This window comes from Colias eurytheme, chromosome 17, assembly GCF_061535395.1.
Source record: "Colias eurytheme isolate Ceu_HAF_F1 chromosome 17, ilColEury1 Martin Lab GWU primary, whole genome shotgun sequence".
Lineage (NCBI taxonomy): Eukaryota > Metazoa > Arthropoda > Insecta > Lepidoptera > Pieridae > Colias > Colias eurytheme.
The window spans coordinates 8,973,405-8,996,627 of NC_142996.1; the positions used below are offsets into that span (position 1 = coordinate 8,973,405).

Sequence of the window (23,223 nt, forward strand, 5' to 3'; positions counted from 1 at the left end):
CCGTAAAAAGTTGTCTTTTAAATGTCTGAATGCCCTTTTATCGTTTCTAATGGTTTCTTCTGCTACTATGAGTTTCCGGGTTATTTCGTCCAAATTGTGGCAGTCTCTCGTCTTTGTAGTATCCCCACAGAAAAAAAATCAATAGGGTTTATGTCCGGGGACCGTGGAGGCCAGGCTAAAGGGCAAAGATATCTTGAAAGATGGATTGGTCGTTGCAGCCTGCGCATGCGCCGGTGACGCCTGCCTTAAAGCCTGGCCTCCACGGTCCCTCAACCTAAACCCCATTGATTTGTATCAATGGGGATACCAAAAAGACCTCGGCTACTTGAGAGAATGCCACAATTTGGAAGAAATAACCCGGAAATAATAAAAATGATAAAAGGGCATTCAGACATTTAAAAGACAACTTTTTACGGTGATGTCGCACTTGCATTGAGCAACAGCGGGATTATTTAAAAAAAATCTGGTAAGTAATTAAACACCTATTTATTGGTTTTAATGATCACCATGTTAATAAAATTTTTGCACTTACCATATTTAGATTTCAATTTTTCGATTGAAGCCTTCTGAATAATAAAATGAAATTTTTAGGGTAGCTACCTGATAGATAGAGCAAGTTTTTAAAAGCCAAATGGAAAACTTTTTTTATGTGACTTTATTTTTTATGGGCCCTTGAAGTTGTGAACATACTGGGTAATTTCATATTTCTTGGCATTTAATTCTTTTTTTATTCCATTCGAAGATCTAACGATAGTAAATGTTACCATACTGAATTGGCCTCTCTTTCAGCTTAGCACACATAAAAAATCAAGCATCTAGCGCAATAATTCACGTCACCATAAATAAAAATCTCATCGTACTCAGCGATAGATGAAAAATTGAAAAAATGTCGTAACTCCGAAAATACGAAAAATCGCATAACATACATGGGGGTGATTCGGATAGCCCTCTAGGTCCTCTACCTCCCAGCTTCCGTTCATCACTACTTTTTGGGACACCCTGTATAAATATTATAAAACTCAAACTTTATTCATTTGTATAACTTTATCATTTCTCCTCAAATATGACAAATACCTAAACCAAACAACCAGACCTACTTTCGCATCACATACATTTCACAAAGAGCAAAGGGCCTCGCAAAGGGCCTGCCGCCCGGAGCCTCGCAATGGGTAAGGCCGCCGCTGCCGTCAGGGATATTGCACTTGCTGTGTCCACAACTGTGAATGCTAAAGAAACTATTTATCCCCTGAATAGAACTAGAAGTCATGATTTCTATGGAGTTTACGTCATATTTTATATTATTTTTATAATTTTACGTTTATTTGTAAAATTTAACCTGCTGTGCACCCTAGTTCAACGTGGGTTAAATTTTTCTATTCGATTTTCTTTTAATTTTCTTTTATACAAGCACTTATCTAAATAAACTGAATCTTCAAATTCTTAGGTATTCTTATTGTTCATTCGTCGCACATTTAATGTGGCAATTAAAATGTACTAATTAACCTTTCTTCGCATTTAGTTCAAATAATTATATTTATTATCACCTTTATCCTTTATTCTTATTAAGTTTAATTATCACTAAAATTTATTTCGTTCTAAGAAAGGAGCTCGAAGTCATTGAACGATTCTAATTAATTTTGTGCACGTTAATTAATAATATTTATCCGAATTTAATATTGAGTTTTATGGCAGTCAAATGCTTTACCTAAATGAGAAATTTTTAAAGATTAGAAAAATCGAAAAAAATCCGTATCGTGATTATTAATAATAACCATAACATTTTCTTTGTTACAGGCATACACACCAACTGGTTTCGAAAAGTACGGCTACACATGTACGGTCGCGGACTATAGAGTCAACTTCTCTGTTTGGGATACATCAGGTTAGTGGCTACTATAAAAATGAACCTATAACATGTTAAATGGTTTTCCTAAAATCCAAAGCTTTCATCTTTTAAAAGGGCAGGGTATAAGATTGCGATATTTTTATTATTGTGTAATGTGTTTATATGCAGTTGCGAACATTTTTCATATACTATCATATTAATTTACGATACAAAAAATTTAATATAAGAAGTCTCACAAGTCGCAAGGCAAGATAATGTCCCTACAAGTTGTTCAACAGTTACTATAATAAGGTATCACTATCGATAAATCAACTGAAACTAACAAACTAAATACGTATACCAATAAAATACACATACACTGCGTACACAAACATTGTCAGCAAAGTTTCGATACAGACCATAAACAACATTGTGTATTTCAGTGCAAGCTGCGAAAATGTTCAACTTTTACGAGACGTCGCGTCGTTACGAACTTCAATCATTACTTTGTAAAATTATTTGCACAGATAATAAAATAACTGGAACGCAATCATGAATTGACAATTCGAATTCACTCCTAACACCATTGTGAAGATATTTTAAGCTATTGCATAGCTTTTATCTCAGACTTTGAGCGCGGCGACCGAATGTAAAAATTCCGTAACGAAAAAACCTAAAACCCCCCACTCCAACCGGCACAGCGATGCGATGCTATGCAATAGATTGTAATACTGTGGCAATAGCTTTACCGCGGCAGTCCTCGAGTGCCACACGTATTTTTTGATGCCGTTACATCGTGTGAAAGAGATTATACTGTTATATTGGTGATGTTTAATGATGCGGTGTTAACTACCGATACATTTGCGTCAAAGATGTGTGTAAATAAAATACAGTTCTGATAACCGGATAACAAGCAACAACAAGAAGTAAATATAATGTACCTGGAATACATAGGCGAACAAGAGATAGGAAGGTGCGCTACTGCTATAATAGAGTTATCATAGAAAGCCCTTAAAATCGTCATTTAAATATCAAATAGCAATATGATCAAACAATGCTTGCAAATATAAACGGGGATGATAACTGTCTAAATGAATGGCTTAAACGGCGTATTATTTCAAGGAATCAGGTCACTGATTTCAGCCGCGAACACTGACTGCATTATTGCTGTTTCCAGTTATGCGTTATCAATATTTGCTTGTAATTGTTTACGACAAGCTTTTAACATATAACGGCGTTGATGATACGCATGCGTGATAAAATTTTAAGCGCTGGTCATATACTTTATGATGAGTCGTTATGATTCCTGTTGTTTTCATTGGGTTCATTTCGTGGACTATTAGCTATTTCATGGACTTCCGTGTTAACACACATACCATGATCAGCAATTATTGATCCGCATAACCTTCCACGTAGGCTTTATCTAAAACTCCAAATATTGTCTGTTGTCTTTATGATCGTACTATTCTGTATTAAAATTAAACAGTCGTTACGCCAAATCAAATAAATCTTGATCTTCAAGATTAAATGTGAAAGGGGTCCTTTTTTATAGTGGGGAAATCTTCCAAAGATACCCACGGCCCCCGGGGAAGCAGCCGTGGGTTATGTCGGATTCTTACCGACTAAAACCCCACTGTACACAGTTGGTACACCAATTGATTGCCTGCTACAATGATATTGCTCTAATATATAAAGAATTGCTATATTAAAAAAATATCAGGTCCCCCACCTTTAAAAAAGCCAGGTTATCCAACTAGTAGTGATGATCTAAGAAGATACAATAATATAAATTTAAACTTTGAGTTTGAGTTTAAAGAACCAAATGCATACGTATCGTAAATTCGCAAATCCATTCCAGCTGAAGCAGGATAATATTTTGAGTGGATGTGTATCGTATCGACTTGGACATCGGCCAAGGGTATTATGATGCCAATGAAATGGGTCCAAATTGAAATCCACTGTGCCCATTAGTGGAAAAATCGTACATAGGAGTGATAAGAAATACTTGTGAATAGCTTTGATTTTATAGGTTTGCTTGTGACTTTAAATTGTATGTTATTAAAAATACAAGTTTTTAATGGGATGGATAGCTCTGGCGAATCACTTTTGCGAACGCTACTTTTTATAAAATAAAAAACTATTTGGCCATCACCTGGATTTTGCAACGAAATTGCACTTTTTTCGGTGTATGGGTTTGTCTAAAGTTTATGTTATTCAGTATGTCACTTCATTTAAAAACCAATATTTATTTTGCAAAGTTTTCGGTTGTCGTCCTTTGGGGAAATTATTCTAATTTTAATCTTATCTACGAACCTAAGCATGCTTACTTATATTTATACATGTTTGGTATCATATTTTCAAGAATTCTTTCATCGCCGAAATAGCTCAGTTGGGAGAGCGTTAGACTGAAGATCTAAAGGTCCCCGGTTCAATCCCGGGTTTCGGCAAAATTCATTTTTAAATTTTTTACTTGATAAATGGAAAGGGATGTTAAAACTTTTGCTATACTTTATAATTCTTGAAAACAAAGAAGTAGTTAAGTGATGCAACCATTACGACGTCCATAAATCATGAAAATCTGTTCAGTCGTTCTAAAGTTATAACTAATACGATTTATTTTTATATATCTATGGATTATTTATATGCAAAACCTCATAAAAAATGTAAAACGCTTAGAAAATATCCTATTTTTGCATTATTATTTTCAAATACATTTCACTGCCATGACCGGAAACATAAAGAAGGTAGATATTGAGTGAGGTCCATACAATGGTGGAATTATTATATCGACGTTGAAATTTTTGTGACGTTTGACAATGACAGTAATTGTGAATTAATATTTTTAATCTGTATGACGGACAAAGGAGAGTCCATAGTACTGCTTTCAAAAGATATTTATGATTGTGTTCGTATGTACCTACTGATGATTTTGCGCTTGCCGTTATACAAATTATATTTTATACTGGAATCAAGGTTACTATTTACATAGAGCCTTACATAGAGCTACCAAATATTGATATGTTCTATTATTAATTACTATATATACACATATGTATTTTAATAAATAATTGTTTAAGCAGGTTAGAATGCACTTAATTCACATAACCTTCTAACATTTAAAAACGCCTACTACAAACGTCACACTTTTTATTAATTTTTGCAGCTACCACAAAAGTAACCACATTTAAATATATTTATTTCCCAGGAACTCCTTCATACGACACCGTGCGACCGCTTGCGTACCAGGATGCCAAGATCTTCATGCTATGCTTCAATATTGCTGAACCAGAGTCCCTTAACACTGCCGCTGCTAAGGTAACTTGATAAGAATTTAACTAATTTATGTAATTTTATAGAAAGGTAAACATATAGGTATATAGGTAAGTAGTAGGTACCTAGTCTTTGAAACTGGCTATAGAGAATATAGCTTGCTTTTGTCAAAACAATGTTATTATATTTTTACGTAGTTCTTATTACTTTTATTTTGTTAATTGTTAGAGGAAGATTATAGGTATTCCACTGAGAACATATTTTAGTTACAATCTTTATTATACCTATGTATTACTTGCTTCGAAATATAACATACCTATGAATTATACACATAAAAGCATTACTAACTGGTAAAATAATACAAACGTTCTTGATTTATTTCAACGAAACATTATTATCTTATAATCAGATTTATAGTACAATGACTCTTCACAATTCATCTTATACATCGATACTAGATCACTTCCGAACCACTGAACAGATTTAGATACAATTTGTCGCACAGACCGTATTTTGAATACCTTATCTGTATTCTGAATGCTCGAGCCGTAATAATACTTTTGTCCCAAAACTCCAAAGGTTTCCTTCAGAAGTGGAGTTAATATGATAATCGACCGTTACACGGAAAAGTCACAGATTACGTGACCGCCATTTTTTGCGTCGAAGTACATTATTATAACAATGCAAAAAGGTACCTTTTAAATAGCTCGCCCTTATATAACCTAACTTTCAACATTTACAAGGCAAAAGCGCTAACTTTGCGTGAGTAGCTACTAGCTAGAGTCAAAAAATTTTAGCAGCACAATATATTTTCCATAAATACAGCCTTTCAACACGTGTTGTAATATCCTGAATGTATAAGTAGAATCATGATATCATAACTTTTCTTTATTATGAACATATTTTTTCGGGATTCTTTCGTAGAAATCAAACTTAGGCATCAGTACCAAGAAGGAAGTGTATTTTAAAGAATACTTACCGATATTACTTAGTACATACAAACATTTTAACATTTATATATACAGGAATATATATATTAACTAGCTTTCCGCCCGCGGCTTCGCCCGCGTTTTCAAAGAAAAACCTGCATAGTACCCGTTCCCGAGGGATTTCCAGGATAAAACCTATCCTATCTCTCAAGTTGGATCGAACTGCACATGGTGTGCGAATTTTATTATAATCGGTTAAGTGGTTTATTGTGACACAAGATTTATATATACATATATTGAGATTATCTACGGTCTAAGTCACCGGACAAGCTAAAAAATCAGCGCTGGTTTGATTTACGATGATTCCCTTACCTCATTCAACATAATTGTAATTTGTATTAGGTACTTTTTCTTTCTTCAATACAGTTTAGATAACATTTCTCCCAACAACTTGCCAATTCAATTGGATCTCTATTACCTTCCACTAAAGCTTAAATTAAACCAATCTCCTTTCCAGTGGTATAGAGAGGTGCGTACACACGGAGGGTCTGCTCCCGTGGTCCTGTGTGGCTGCAAAGCTGACCTTCGTCATGACAAGGAGACCCTTACGATACTATCCAAGCTGAGGACCCATCCTGTTACGAGCGAAGAGGTATGTATTGTTTTTTTTTTATGTTTTTTAAGAGGTAAATTGGTTTATATTTGGAAGAGAATGTTTATTTGTAAATTGAATGAGCTTTAATCCAACTTGCGAACCTTTTATACCCTGAATTGTTATGAAACTATCGTTTGAATTATATCCCTGTTTTGTAAACAATTATAAAGTACAGCTGGACTTTTAAACATCATAAAAAATAGGTATATTATTATTTTTTTTTTTTTAATTGCTCTCTCATTTTATTTACTTTAAAAAATAGTTCTTCTCATCGAATAAGTTAATTAAAACCTAAAACTAAACAACAATTTAAATAATTTGCTACCCAAATACTCAATGCCATATCAATAGAACATAAAACTAGGAACCATAATTGTCGGAATCAATTCGGGTCAATGTAAAATTACTTCATTTTACTAAAGACTTCAATTTAACATTCCATCCTGTGAACTAGATTGTTAATATCATTTTTATTTACTGAATACAATGAAGAGACATTTTCTCAAACACTGTACATAAATTTAAAAAGGAATTGCTCTCGATTGAACCTTTACTAAAACCCAGTTGATCAAATGTAGTTTTATTTTAACATTAATTGATTATTTTGCCGTCAAAATTGGATTTATGTATTATGTATATGTATACTTTTTACCTAATCTGCAGCTAGCTGCAGACTGTGTGTGTCTTTGATTTAATGTTATATTAATTGTTAGTGGTGGTTGCCTATAATTGTGACAGCACTATGTCTACGATTGTTATTACTTTAATGCTTTTATCTATGTATCAGTGTATGTCATGTTGGTGATCCTTAATGAAATAAATAAATAAAGAGAATAAATGAAAGAGTTAAGGAACTGTATTTTATTGAACCTTACTATAGAAGGATCTTTAATTCGTTCCCGATAAATAATCACAAAACTCGGCCTGTCAGGGCATACAATGATACAAGCTCTTACTTAACCCGTTAAAAATAGTTTAAAATGTGTTAAGTATTTTTCATATAGGCACGCATTTTTACCGTTAATCAGAGTATCCTGAAAATAACTGTTCAGATAAGCATCACTTTATTTATTTCAAGAGGTGAGGACACTTTATTTATTTATTTCGACACACATACAATACCACTAGTATGAATCCAAACGCCAATAATTCCTGCACATCTCCAACTAAATTCAAGAATTCCCACCCTAAACGCATACATAATCCTCGCACATTCAAGTAGACTAGGATTTATTACCAACATCCGAGATATGAAGAAGATCTTGACACTAACGGTCGTCCCAAAATATAGGCAATAGAAACACAATGTAAATTCGAAGTAACGACACCCAATATCAAATGTGTCCAACAATAATTGGATCGAAGCTCCGGGAATTACTGTTTACTGCCAAATCTATACAAATGTAGATGGAATAGAACCGGTTATGGAATCCGATAAATTCGATACGTAGAAATGTTCAAATTGATGTAGCATTGCTGGTAAGCAGTATTATAAAATGGTCTGCATGTAGTTTACATATTTAAAAATTATTCACTATTTTAGGACAGTAAAAGTGATCGTGTCTTGCACATTCTTAAAATCGATGGAATTGGATTGGAATATACTTTAAAGTATATTTGTACTAGCGACCCGCCCCGGCTTCGCACGGGTGCAATGCTGATACGAAATACACTACAGAAAAACTGTGAACGTTGTATGTATGTATAAAAACATAGCGGCCCGCTCCTATACCTATAGCCGGGCGGCCGGCCGGTACCGCCGCAAACGCTACGTCCCGCAATTTTTAAATCTGTAATATCTTCGAAAATATTCACTTAAATCATACGGTGTAAAAGGCCATATAGATCTATATTAAATGAACAATGTATTCAAGGTATTTAATTGGTTAAGGGCGCGTTCCCACTATGTCGTAACGACTAATTTATCGTTCGACGACTGTCGTCTCTACCTGTTCCCATTATAACGATTGTTTGTCGTCAACATTTTTTATCGTTTAGCGACCGTCGTATCTAGCTGTTCCCATTGGATCGCGACGACATTTTGTCGTTTCCTGGCAGTCGCTTTGTCGTTTACACATCATCAGCAAGCTACAAATCTAGTCGCCTCTGCGTTCGCTTGGTGATTACTAGTGCGTTTACTCTCCTGAGTTCAATGGACGTCATAGAGTTGCCGTCCACGATTTTTTATCGTTTTACGACTGTCGTGCTTGCCGTTCCCACTGTCACGACAAAGTGTCGTCACTGCAAAAACTGTCGTAGACGACAGTAAATTGTGTCGTTCTAAATGTGAACACCTCCATTTAAACATATAAGCCACGACACTTAAAACTACACGATTATCTGTCGTCACGACACGGTGGGAACGCGCCCTAAGGATTAAAGTGATGTGTAATGACCTTTTCAATGTGTACTATAGTTAGTACATTATTTTGATAAAACTCGTAGGGTTCAGCCTGCGTTTGCAATGTAAGCGGAAAAAATGTAATTATTTACGACATCACATTAGAAACCTCAAAAATAACAGTACTTCTCCACTATTTAATGGATGTTATTATACATATAAACTTTCCTCTTGAATCACTCTATCTATTTAAAAAAACCGCATCAAAATCCGTTGCGTAGTTTCAAAGATTTAAGCGTACAAAGGGACATAGGGACATAGGGACAGAGAAAGCGACTTTGTTTTATACTATGTAGTGATGTTGTATATGCAATCAAAATATATAAAAAAAAACTTTTCATCCTTTTGCAATATGAACTTTGAAAATACGTGCGTCATACACTATACTTGTGGTTTCAAACTCGTAACGTCTTAGCGTCAAATCAGTAAACTTTTCAAGCCAATTTTCGTGAAACTACTTGTATAATTACTTTCCGTCTGGCTTTATTTTTAGAATTAAATCCGTTGCATAGCTGTAGAGTGATACACTTAACTATTTTAAGAACAAGAACAGTTCATAAAATTACTTTTTACTATGAAGCTTTGACCGTCCCCGTGATAGAATGGTTAATAATTTAAACCCTGGAAGAAAAGGAAAGAAATTTTTCAAGTTTCCTTTATATATAAAAAGGCTCAATCTTATATTATTTCTTTATTTACAGGCTCTATCGGTAGCAAGACAGCTTGGGGCGACCACGTACGTGGAAACCTCAGCTCGTGCTTCCAGTAAAGGTGTTAAAGATGCCTTCGAAGTAGCAGCGCTAGCAGCCCTAGGGAAATTAAATAAGCAACAGATTAAACAACAGGTGTGATTTGCTTCACAATAAATTTATATTGAATGTTGTTTCGAATATTAAAAATAAAATATTTTAATTTATAAAAGGACATATTCATTCATCAATTTCATATTTAGTTGCTAAATAACTTTTTTTTTAAAATGACTTCCACATCATTGTAGTTAATTCAACATCATTGTTTTAGATAGGAAATAATTACTTTAGTAAAATTGTTATTACAAACATACTATTATCTTATCAAATTTGTTCCAAATGACGTACCTACATTACTCTAATGCAATTATTTTAATTAAAATAAAAATTACTATCTAAATTAAAATACGTTCATAACACAATCAAATTTGTTCCCAGAAGCAAGTCGGTCGCAGTAAAAGCAAGCGCGACCTGAAGGCCGAGCTAAAGGGTCGCGCGAAGAGTTGCTGCGTCATGTGATCCGTAGCCGGCCACCCCTCCCGGTGGCCGCACGATTGCTAGACGACCACCAACCTACAGAATCTTCTAGAACCTTCTAGAATCTTCGAGAATCTTCGACTCTTCTAGAATCTTGAAAACAAAAGCCATTCGCGTGTATAACCAATGGCACCGGGCCTAATACAGCGCCTTGTGGGACTCCAGTGAAGTGCTAAATTTTTACAAGTGTGTAATTGGAACAGAGTTCGTTTTAAACTTTTATTGTATAGGTATTGAAGCAAAGGTGCAATGTTTTGACCCGCAGGGTTGAGAGCGTGAATCTGTGATATGCAAATGACATACGGTATGAAATAAGTGATGTGAAAGATGAATTATACCAAATATTTTTGCTATAGTTTGGCAGTGATAAGCATTTTTTGCTTGAAGGTCTTTGGAATGAGTCAACTCAATTCATTCATGTAATTTTATAACATTCGAGATTTTGGCCTGTTTGTGACTCCTAGACAAAATTTATGAAAATTAAAAAAAAACTACATATTTGGTATAATTTATTCTAGCAAGTTTAGAAAGGATAGACGCTCTATTCGTACCACCACAAAATTCGATTACTAAAAATAGCGTATACTTTTAAAATAAATATATAATATGTAGAGGAATACGTGTTTTCATATACATAAAAATTGATGTTTTTCTATATTGTGGCATTTAAGACGTTGTAAATAGTATTTATTAAGGTAACGGTAAAACCAAGTGCTCATTTTACTTTAGCGGGAGCATGTTAATAATATTTTATTTGTGATAAAAATACGTAAGTATTTGAACGAACCTGCACAATATTGGACAATATTACTTAATTACGGAGGTCCATTCAGTCTTTAGTCCCACGTCCAATTTTGCTACTTTAGATTAGATTTTTTACATTAGTACGTTTATCGATGTTGCTTTTATTGTGAAGTTGGTTTTGTAATCGTCAAAACGTTGTGATATTACTCTTGAGGCTCTTGTTAAAGCGTCGACGTTATCGAATGCTTATGCCAAATCTTGTGACACTGTTACTTCTTTAGAAATTAAATGTGAACGTAGACATTCAAAATTCATAAATTTTTATTTCATTAAAATCATTATATAATTTGCCCATTCCTTCTTACATAAAGCTGAAAAGTAAGGATTTAAGTCGTAGTTAAATAATTGCCAGTGAAGTTTATTATAAAAATTTACACATTAACCTTAATAACGCCACAGATTATGTATAAACTTGAGATTAGACTGATAATGTTATTTATTGTTATAATAATGCACTAAAATAAAGACAGTGAAGGTAACATAAACCACAGATTATCTAAAATTGAATCTGAGCTCCGTTTCAATTTCTTTAAAAATATTCTCATTTCAAAAACTCATCTTGCAGTCGACATTTTAACCGCGATATTGCTAGATTAAAAACAACGTGAAACTGTTTTTTCGAGACCGGTGCAATATGGAATCTCTATTGAAATACACGTTTGTAAATAAACCTAGACCGGTAATGAAAATAAATTTTAACGAGAGCGAATTGAATTGACTTACAAGCCAATTTCGATCAATCCCGTGGTAAACTGTATACAGTATGAACTTTGACACAAGAATTTATGAATGAAAAGTGTTGCCAGTTAAATGTGTTTGCGAAGCTGTTATTTTGAAATTTAAGTCGTATTAAGCTTTAAATTCAATGTTAGCTTTAATTACCGTACATAAATGTTATATTTAATGATGTAATATTAATGTATTTTCTTTTGAACATGAAGGAGAATATTTAGCGTTTATTTACCAAAATATACGTCTTATTTATTGTAAAATTTAGACATATCAATTTAAGGTTAAGTTTTGTATTTATGTATTTCGTTATTTCAAATTTGTATTCCGCCAAATTTAAAAACAGAAAATGTAAACTGAATATTTAAAATTGAAAGGTTTCCACAGATAACGTATGTAGATAAAGAATAATATTTGCACAGATGATACAATTTGTTTATCTAAGTATAATTTAAAAGATACAAGGATAAATGTAATAATAAAACATTTCTAATTTTATAAGACGTTAGTATCGATTGTTGTTATAGCAAATGGGAAAGCACAATTGTTTTTATTCATTGAATTGTATTCTTAAGCATGTTTTTTGTGTCTAGACAGTTATTAGATCACTTGATGTTGTTTCTAGACTTAAAATATAGTTCGATGTTTTTGTAAATTTGTGTTTTATTTACCCTTCATTCCTTAATGTTATTGAATAACCAAGAATAATGGAAAACAATAAAATGGCTACTCATGAAAAAGCTTTCATCCGAAATTATTTTTGAAAAAGACTGTTGCTCATATTTGAGCTATTTTAATTTTAAATTTCATCAAAATCGGAGTTAAGCTTTAGCCGTGAAGGCGTAACGGAAGACATACCTACTTTTATATTGTTAATAGATACGAATAATAACAATGTCTTGTGAAGTAGGTACCTTCTTGGATGCAGGGTCTGATGAGATGCATTTCTCTTGTATTTTACCAATTATTTACTATTTTTGAATATTTTTATCAGTTAGAATTTGACTGTTCTGTGTTCTTGTATCTACCAAGATGATATCTTGTTATTTTATAATGAAATATGAAATTCAAGTTTCAACTTTAGATACCATTTCTATGAAATTGTTAGAAATGTTAAAATTAAAATACAATTCCTAAATATCATACCAACGAAATTGAAGAAGACCTATAGAAGTTATTTAAACTCAAAAGGACACATTTTTACTGCTTTATTTAATTTGTAATCATTTAGTAGATAGTTTCTTAGATTTTTTTCGAATAGGTACTTCAGAAGTAGGTACTCAAGTAATTTTCTAATTTTCTAAAATTCATACTGAATATCTAAAAACTCAAAGGTGACTGATATAGTGATCTATCAACGCACAGCCCAAGCCACTGGACGTATCGGGCTGAAATTTGGCATGCAGGTAGATGTCATAACGTAGGCGTCCCTTAAGAAAGGATTTTAGAAAATTCATCCCCTAAAGGGGTAAAATTGGGGATAGAAGATTGTATGAAACTTTTTATTCCTTGGATGTATTTGCATGAAATTTAGTACACATATAGAGGGAAACTTGGATAAACACATAGGATAGGTTTTATCCCGAAAATCCCACGGGAACGGGAACTATGCGGGTTTTTCTTAGAGAACGCGGGCGAAGCCGCGGGCGGAAAGCTAGTACTTACTAAACATATTAGGAAAAAATTTTAGGTAACCCTTATATGTACTTCTTATATGTATTCACAAAAATATTAGATAGTAATATTGGTAAGTGGTAAATCTCACTCACCTACCGTCTACGGTATAACTTGACTCATATAATTTTACGACTACATGTGCAATAAAGCCAGTCTTGGTATTGTGGCAAGAAACCAATTTTCTAAACATTTTCCTATAAGGGATCCTTATATGTGTTTATGAGATATCGTTTTTTATTATTCTAAAATACATGATTATTTTATGCACCCATTCCATTGTATGCTTGAATATAAGACTATATTTTGACCAGATTTCATTGCCTATCCAGCATTTATATTGCACTGAATCCAGTTAAAATCCCTATACGTAGATAGAACTTTTGAGCAAATTTTCTGTTTAATTTTGCAAAATCCGAACGAAAATACTTATCTAGTGTAAAACCGTACACGGTTCACAGTATTATTATTAAAAGCTGTACCTAGCTTTGGTTGGGTAATTTGTAATTTGTAAACATAGATAGTGAAACAGTTTAAACTTCAAAGTCATTTAATTAGCAGATAGAATACCTACATAATTTGTGTTAATAAATAAAAACAGTATTTACCTACCTATATTCTGTCGCACACTTAAGCGCGTCACACACGGTGAAGATACCTACTATAATATTTTATCTTAAGATACTGTTATATTTTATATTACAGTATCTTAAGGTATCCGGTATGACCACAATTGTACAATGACCCACAAAATTTCGCGTCATTTGTAACAGGATGGCGGTTCTACAGGGGTCTTAGTACGCAATGACAAAAAGAAAAATGATGGTCAGAACGCTGATACCGGATACCTTAAGATACTGTAATATAAAATATAACAGTATCTTAAGATAAAATATTATAGTATCTTCACCGTGTGTGACGCGCTTTATTCCAATTACCAAGCAGTATATTTAAGTAGTACCTATATTTATTTTTCCTCCATTAATTAATACGAATGTTCCTAGTTTATAACTTAGCTATATATAGGTAAGGACTCGTTTCACAGCGTTCGTCATATAATTTTAAGAATTAAACGCTTAAATGTCCGTTTTCATTTACATTTTAATATTTCTTATAAAAGCTCTACGACGTATAAAGACCCACATTACATAAAAGCTCAGACATTTTTACACTCCGCATAGGTATATTCAGATGTAGGGAAGCAAAAATTAAAACAAAACTCGACTATTGAAATACCACGATCATTTTTAAAGTGTAAATATATTAGGGGAGACCGGGTACAAAAGTAACACTTTGTACTTGTACCTTGATTTCTGACTGGGTGTTACTGTTATCATTAAATTAATATAACCATATATAAATTTAGTTTATATTCTTTACACTAGCACCTCAATTTATTATATTATGTAGTGTTTTATATTCATAAAGTAAGTTTAAAAAAAAATCGTCAGTTGTTACTTTCGACCCCGTAAGCAGGTCGAAAGTAACACGTCGTGGGTCGAAAGTAACAAGACAAAGGGGTTGGTAATTAATACAATATTATGATGGTAAATCAACAAATTATTTGTTAAAAGACTTTGTATTAATAACACATATCAACTTTTGTATTTTTAATATAATACTTGCAAATATAATACAAAACAATCGATAAAAAATATTCGAAGTTCAAGTCATGAGATTAATTAAGGGAATCATTATTTTATAATTAAAAATTCTGCATCCCGCATCCATCCACTAGCATTCCCAGCTCCAGCACAACCAACAGGACCCTCGGCAATACGAAAAAAGCGGAATGTGTTCTCCTAGAGCATTAATGGCAACAGCAACAGTTACTAATTTTCCAGGCTCTGCTAAGGTTATGGCACCTACTTGTTTAATCCCTTTTTAATCTACAAATTTGGTTTGTGGTCACCCCTGTCTCGTCCATATTCCAAGTATCTTTTGGCTCAAATTGGTATCTTTCACAATACCTCAGCAAGGTTATCAAAAAAATTATTCACATTATGCTCGTTGATGGAGATAACTGAAAATAAACTGCAGAGCACTCGATTAAATAATCGCGTAGATTACTTTACTTGTTATTAGTAAATCTCGATCGACGCAAGGTAGCTGCACTAGTATTACGGCTTTTAATTTTTTTATAAATCTATATAATGTTACATGGCAAATATTATATTTTTGCAAGGCCTCTAATTGTTGCACCATCTTTCAAAATGCTCTTCAGCCGTGTTGGTAATTCCTCGATCAGTAGTTCTAATGCGTTATCGCGGCATTCTGTTGAAGTAAAGATGTACATAAAAATATACATAATCATAATGGGACAAAAATAACATGTTACTTTTGTACCCATAGGGCTATGTTACTTTTGTACCCGTCTATATTTTTGCCAAGACGTGCAACAAAACTTTAAAACGGAACGTGCTACATAAAAATGATTATGAGCAATGTACAATTACTCTAATCAAGAATGGATATGCAAACATTCAGATTTCTATCATCCTTTTAAGACTACGTAAACGGTTAATAAAAAAATATCGAAAATCTTACTTTTGATTCGTGAAAACACGTAACGTCCTGTCACACAGCCTAACAGCGCGTGGCGCACGCGGCGAATGAATACAATTAAGGGGGACGCTTTCGGCTATCGCCTGACAGAGGCTAAGCGGTGTTCGCCCATTGGATAAATCTAGAGAGCATTTGTTACTTTCGACCCACCGTTACTTTTGTACCCGGTCTCCCCTACGTCTCATTCAAATGTCTGAATTTCTACGGAAAAAACAACATTAGAAGAGTCCCAACGAATTATTTGATGAATTCGAAGAATTTTATTTTAACTCAAACACAAACATTTTAATCAAATAGACTTTCAGAAACGCTTTTGAACTGACATACCTAACTATTACGTTGAATTTAGTACAACAAGAACGAGAGCAAAATGGAACAAAACACTTTATCTTATTTATTTATTACTCTTTAATAGATTAGGTCCAAATATCATTTTACAAACTACAAGTTAACAGAATAAAGCTAGTTAGTATATTATTTTATTCCTTGTAACATTATAAATAGGTCATTTTAAATCCCTTGCCACCCGCGTTTCATTTCTAAACACAAATAAGTACTCATACCAAAATTTTCCCGCGTTTTTATCTTCATTTCAGTTAACGGCCAAGGGCCAACATACGTGACTGTATTTCGGACAATATTAAAAGAGCCTCACTGTGGGTCCGTGAATGTCTATCGCTTAAACAGAATTATAATTTTATGTTAATACTGACATCCCTACTTCATTCGTACATACCTACTGAACACATTTTTACACGAATGTCCAAAACCCCTATTAATCTTTCAGGGTGAGGATGGGCATGTGTGCGTACTCTATGTGTCTCTACAATCTATACGTATAAAATTTTGTACACTTCAATTCTTCTCTTTTGTACTCTTTAATTCTTCAAAAAAAAAACTTCGACCTGTTTTCGTAATTTACCATAATCAATGAAATCTTTAATTTTTATATAAGCATAGAAGAAAAAAAATTTTAATTGTAATAAAATACTGTTTCAACTTTTACCTAGTCGCAGATAAGCATGGCGGTGATGATTAAAACCATTGAACATGCATTGAACTGATTTTTATGATGCTTAGCGATGCTCGTTAGAGCATTCTACCAGAATAACACTAGGTATAGAAATATTTGCTTTTTACTATAATTTCGTCCCCGGTTGAAACCGTGTGGCACAGCTAGTAATCGCTAAACTGCATTTCAGAACAAAATACAGTACAGCTCGTAAGGTGTATCCCCTCTAACCTTTCCCTTATGAACGTCTATTCCGCTCCGTTACCTCCAAAGGCGGAATTATTTGCAACACACTGCACCATAATTGCATGATCTTCACGTAGCGTCCCTTCAGATGGCACAGTGCATTTGCATTTTAATGTGACAGTCGTGGATTGCTGTTTCATTGTGTATAGTAATCCTAAATTTGATACGTTTTCTTGAAAATTGTGCAATGTAGTAAAATAAATGTTAATCAGTAGATATATAGGTAAATAAATGTTTTAAAACTTTAACCTGAGGCTAAAACATCATTAATAGCACAGACTAATAATAATATACTACGTATTAATAGTAGTTAATAGTAATAAATGCTATACAAATGTACATTCCTTTCATGTTCCTATCCTTATAAAGGTGACGTGTTGTTACTATTCATTCTCTACGCTTAAACAATAAAAAATAAAATATGTATCTCTGTACATACAAATACCACATTCGCAAATAAAAATAAAACCGTAACCATTTTAAAAGAGCCATTGTTCAAACATGTTTCCTGATATTGGCAGAACGCATATAAGTCAGCGCCTCTAACGCTCGGAGGAAACTATTTCGCGCGGGAAAATGACGCCATTTTGTGACACAAACGTGTGCACGGAATGGCGCATCGTATTTGTCTCTTATCGTGGACTGACAAATAATTTGTTTAAACGATTCTGTTGCTACCCTTTTTATTTGTATGAATTTTGTTTATGGGCACGTCCGGTGTATTTTTAACACAAAATATACCCCTATAATATATGCAATGAGGAAGAATATATTATTTAGAAAGGAGAACATATTATACGTTGTGTATAACTCACTAGATGAAATGAATGTGTGATGTGTCCACGTAAGAGTTTTATTTGCTAAACTTTTACCTCGAAATGATGTAAAATAATAATAACATTTAGATTAAAGAAACCAAACATAATAATTAGTTAGGTAGATAATAGTATCTACCTAACTAATTATTATGTATGTATAAGTAAGACTATACTAACACAATAATAATTATTGTGTAAGTATAGTCTTATAAAACCTTTTTCTATGCTTACTATAGAAATGTGTACAAATATCCTAAAATAGCATACCTGGAGTGCGTTTCACGAAAGAGTTCCCCTGCCGTTATGTTGGCTTACCTGACTGTCAAAAACGAAAATATTTTTTTTTAATCAAAAATGACAGAGAAAATATTCTCTTTTCTAGGCAGCCGACCCCGTAAGATACGGGATAAGGCTAGGAAGAAAGGAGAATATTTTCTCTGTCATTTTTGATTAAAAAAAAATATTTTCGTTTTTGACAGTCAGGTATGCCAACATAACGGCAAGGGAACTCTTTCGTGAAACGCACTCTACCACCTGCATTGCATTTCATGTATCACTATAGATTCTAGATAATATCACAGACTAATAATAATATACTACGTATTTATAATATTATCTGCATTGCAAATTTAGAAACGCGATCTATACGTTTCATAGCGATACGTCACTCAAAAAATAACACAAAAAAATGAATTACTCTATTAATAACACATTTTTCCGCCCCTGAAAATTTTTGCCGCTCTAGGCTCTATAGGTATATTCAGGGCAGTATTAATTATATACTTAGCTATTTGTCATAATGATTATTCGTATTTACAGTTATTTCGTCGAAAGCTCCCATCATATATCATGCAATATGCTGAAAAATAAATTATAAATAAATAGCACATACGACGCAATTAACGTTCGCAATTAAAACTTATTCAATGCAAAATGCCATTTCATCACGTACGACTGTGTATTTTGTGCTGTGAATCCGATATTCCGTTCAAATAAATTAAATTACACTATAATCTATTTATAATATCAGAATAACAGTTTTTTACTTATATCCCAATTACTTTAACAAAATAAAACTGTTTTTCGGGTTAGTTACTTCCGATATGGCTGGACCATATTCTACGGGATTAGCACTGGCTTATAGCATATTCAATAAGTAGTAAAAAGAGGCTAAGAAGAAAAATTAAAATACTTAAACTTTAAATCTTAAACTTATATTATGTCAATGAAATAATAATCGAAATCAATAAAAATGGCAGGAAAATTTTCTAAATGATCTAGAACGAAACTTTAAATATTTATGTAGGTAATTGATCTTTTATATTAGGTAGATACCATTCCTCTCGCTTTAATATCTAGATATTTATTTTTAAATGGAGCGTTTAAATATTTTACTAAGCTCACTCAACTCACAATCTCGCAATTCGAAGTTGGCACGCCACGTAAGGACTCTACAATTTAGAATATATACGAGTTAACCTCTTCCCTTATTAAACTAAATAAGCGTAGAAAATATCTAGATTTTTTTTTATAATATCCATAATAACGTATGCTTTATTTGGCTTACCTAATAATAGAGCATGTTAAGAAGCACTACCTACATAGAGTTTGTTACGTATTTAGGACGTATGTATTTTGTTATATTATAATACTAGGTTACCGCCCGCGGGTTCGCACGCTTTGTCTAAAATCTAATAAATTATATACTAAAATAACATTAATCACTCTATCCATTTAAAAAACCGCATCAAAATCCGTTGCGTAGTTTTTAAAATTTAAGCATACAAAGGAACATAGGGACAGAGAAAGCGACTTTGTTTTATACTATGTAGTTATACCGAAAGTATCTCTCGTCTATACAAAGCCTTAACAATAAAATACTAAATCAAACATATATTAATTATAGGTATTTCCCAAACGTCAGTAACACGAAACCTAGTTTTTAGGATCCTTAATTTAGTGCCTATTGGAAAACCTAATATGTTTTTAAACCGTTTAGAGAAAGTGATTTCCCTGAGAGCCCAAATAGTACGTTATGTAGTTTAGTACAATTTTTTATTAAGTTTTATTTAAACACAGTATAACAATATTATATAACTATATAAAATAAATTATGTAATTACCATACCAGTGACATATGACGGATGACCCGACGACTGATGATGATGTGTTTAAACATGGTTTAATCTGGTTATTATCTCACAAATATTATATCTTTTATGATTGTCTTTACTAAGTTAAACACACTCGTTTATTATTTTACAAAAAATATTAAACAAACTGCATATACTATGAAGAATTTAACATAAGTCTTTATTAGGCCAACCTCTAACATCTTAAGTTCAAGAACACTTATAGCAAAGGAAATAAAACGAAATATAGCAAATTTTGTATCTTTTATACCTTCAATACTCTTATTATGATTACCTTAAAGTCTCTTTAGGTATATTGAACAAACATAATCTTAAACCACACAAAGTAGATAAACAATCCATCGATCACTCTCGAAAATGGCCCGCGATCAAATGTTAGTCCAGTATAACACTTCACAAAGTTCTGCGAATTTCCATCTAGAAGATTGCAAATTCCCGTGAAATTATAACCATATAACCATCTATAACCATATCCTTATAGACCGGGAGATACTGACACAAAATTTCGAGTCATTTGTAACAGGATGGCGGTTCTACAGGGTTCTTAGTACGCAATGACAAAAAGAAAAATGATGGTGTGAACGCTGGTACCGGCGGCTTAGTCGCGTGGGCGTTAGTCGAACTCATCGGAAAATAGCGAAAGTCAAACGATTTGTAACAGTATGGCACTTATTTTTCCTGTAAGTTTGAGGATCAACGAATATAAATACAAAATTTCAAAGATCTAGGTGTTGGAAATCTTCACTTATATAAATTAATAATAAATTTATTTTTCAAGTATGACAGCACTTTTTCCCCCTACTAGAAGTATGGCAAATATAATAATGGTCACATTTTATCAAATACTCTCCAAAAAGCCAAATGCAATACTGGTACAAAAAGATAGGCGAAATAAAAAATTTTTGCAGATTTTCGGCGGTATGGCGACCATTTGGAATCGTCCGAAAAGTATGGCATGGCGATTTTCGTAAATGGCTGCACGACGATGGTTACCTGTGCAAAAGTTAGCTTGGTACAAATGGTTGAATAATTGTTTTTTTTAAATCAACACATTCGCGTCGGTATGGCGGGCTGTAAGTCATACCGGAAAAGTATGGCATGACACTACCGCCTACTTCTTTTTTATGGGCTATCGGTAAATTCTAAAATTTTTGTGTTACAAATCGTTTGACTTTCGCTATTTTTCCGACGAGTTCGACTAACGCCCACGCGACTAACCCACCGGTACCAGCGTTCACACCATCATTTTTCTTTTTGTCATTGCGTACTAAGACCCCTGTAGAACCGCCATCCTGTTACAAATGACTCGAAATTTTGTGTCAGTATCTCCCGGTCTATTAAAGATGATTACGAAAAGAGATGACTCCAGAAAATGTCTCATTATTTTTTGTTTCCCCATTCCTACTAATGAGATTACATGATATTCCTTTGAATAACCCAGATTACTCGGTTAGAGTAATTAACGAGCGGCTTTCTTTGAATGTAAAAATTTTTAGGAGGATGAAAAAGTTTAGACTTCTGGCTCGTTCATTTATTTCAGTGTTTGGACACTTTCTTATTCTTAATCAGTGTTTTGCAATCACTTTTATACGATGTATGTAAAATTATACTATTTTTATTGGAACTTGATATTGTTATTCTAGTTATTCTTCAAGTTATCCTGATACAATTTATTTAATTAAGACAATCATCGATTTTATTAAACAAAAATTAAAAGTATTGTTCATTCTTGACAATTATACCTAAATAAACATTTTGTTTTAATCGCCGTGAGCGTTTTACGTCGTTTTCTATATTTTACTACATGGTGAAACCTTATAAAACCTAAAAGGACTTGAACAAAACTCAAACTCAAACTCAAACTCAAACAAACACGAACACGAATACGAACACGAACACGAACACGAACACGAACACGAACACAAACACAAACACAAACTCTCAAATTCAAATTCAAATTCAAATTCAAATTCAAATTCAAATTCAAATTCAAATTCAAATTCAAATTCAAATTCAAATTCAAATTCAAATTCAAATTCAAATTCAAATTCAAATTCAAATTGAAATTGAAATTGAAATTGAAATTGAAATTGAAATTGAAATTGAAATTGAAATTGAAATTGAAATTGAAATTGAAATTGAAATTGAAATTGAAATTGAAATTGAAATTGAAATTGAAATTGAAATTGAAATTGAAATTGAAATTGAAATTGAAATTGAAATTGAAATTGAAATTGAAATTGAAATTGAAATTGAAATTGAAATTGAAATTGAAATTGAAATTGAAATTGAAATTGAAATTGAATTTGAATTTGAATTTGAATTTGAATTTGAATTTGAATTTGAATTTGAATTTGAATTTGAATATGAATTTGAATTTGAATTTGAATTTGAATTTGAATTTGAATTTGAGAGTTTGTGTTTGTGTTTGTGTTCGTGTTCGTGTTCGTGTTCGTATTCGTGTTCGTGTTTGTTTGAGTTTGAGTTTGAGTTTGAGTTTTGTTCAAGTCCTTTCAGGTTTTATAAGGTTTCACCATGTAGTAAAATATAGAAAACGACGTAAAACGCTCACGGCGATTAAAACAAAATGTTTATTTAGGTATAATTGTCAAGAATGAACAATACTTTTAATTTTTGTTTAATAAAATCGATGATTGTTTTAATTAAATAAATTGTATCAGGATAACTTGAAGAATAACTAGAATAACAATATCAAGTTCCAATAAAAATAGTATAATTTTACATACATCGTATAAAAGTGATTGCAAAACACTGATTAAGAATAAGAAAGTGTCCAAACACTGAAATAAATGAACGAGCCAGAAGTCTAAACTTTTACATCCTCCTAAAAATTTT

At 32.6% G+C, this 23,223-nt stretch overlaps 1 protein-coding gene and 1 non-coding gene across 3 annotated transcripts in view; both read left to right on the forward strand.

Annotated features, from left to right (window-relative positions):
- Nucleotides 1-12,554, forward strand: part of LOC149901391 (rho-related GTP-binding protein RhoN-like) — an 88,283-nt gene extending 75,729 nt beyond the window's left edge. Inside the window, exons 3-7 of one of the 2 annotated variants that reach the window (XM_090111629.1) lie at nucleotides 1,795-1,882; nucleotides 5,031-5,140; nucleotides 6,542-6,676; nucleotides 9,782-9,925; nucleotides 10,268-12,554. In XM_090111629.1, the coding sequence (XP_089967755.1) occupies nucleotides 1,795-1,882; nucleotides 5,031-5,140; nucleotides 6,542-6,676; nucleotides 9,782-9,925; nucleotides 10,268-10,348 (558 nt within the window). In that variant the 3' untranslated portion in view covers nucleotides 10,349-12,554. The remainder of the gene's footprint in view (nucleotides 1-1,794; nucleotides 1,883-5,030; nucleotides 5,141-6,541; nucleotides 6,677-9,781; nucleotides 9,926-10,267) is intronic. The other variant, XM_090111630.1, reaches the window with a different exon arrangement.
- TRNAF-GAA (transfer RNA phenylalanine (anticodon GAA)) lies at nucleotides 4,200-4,272 on the forward strand. Its single transcript has one exon. It is a non-coding gene; the product is annotated as a tRNA-Phe (tRNA).
- Nucleotides 12,555-23,223: the final 10,669 nt, after the last annotated feature.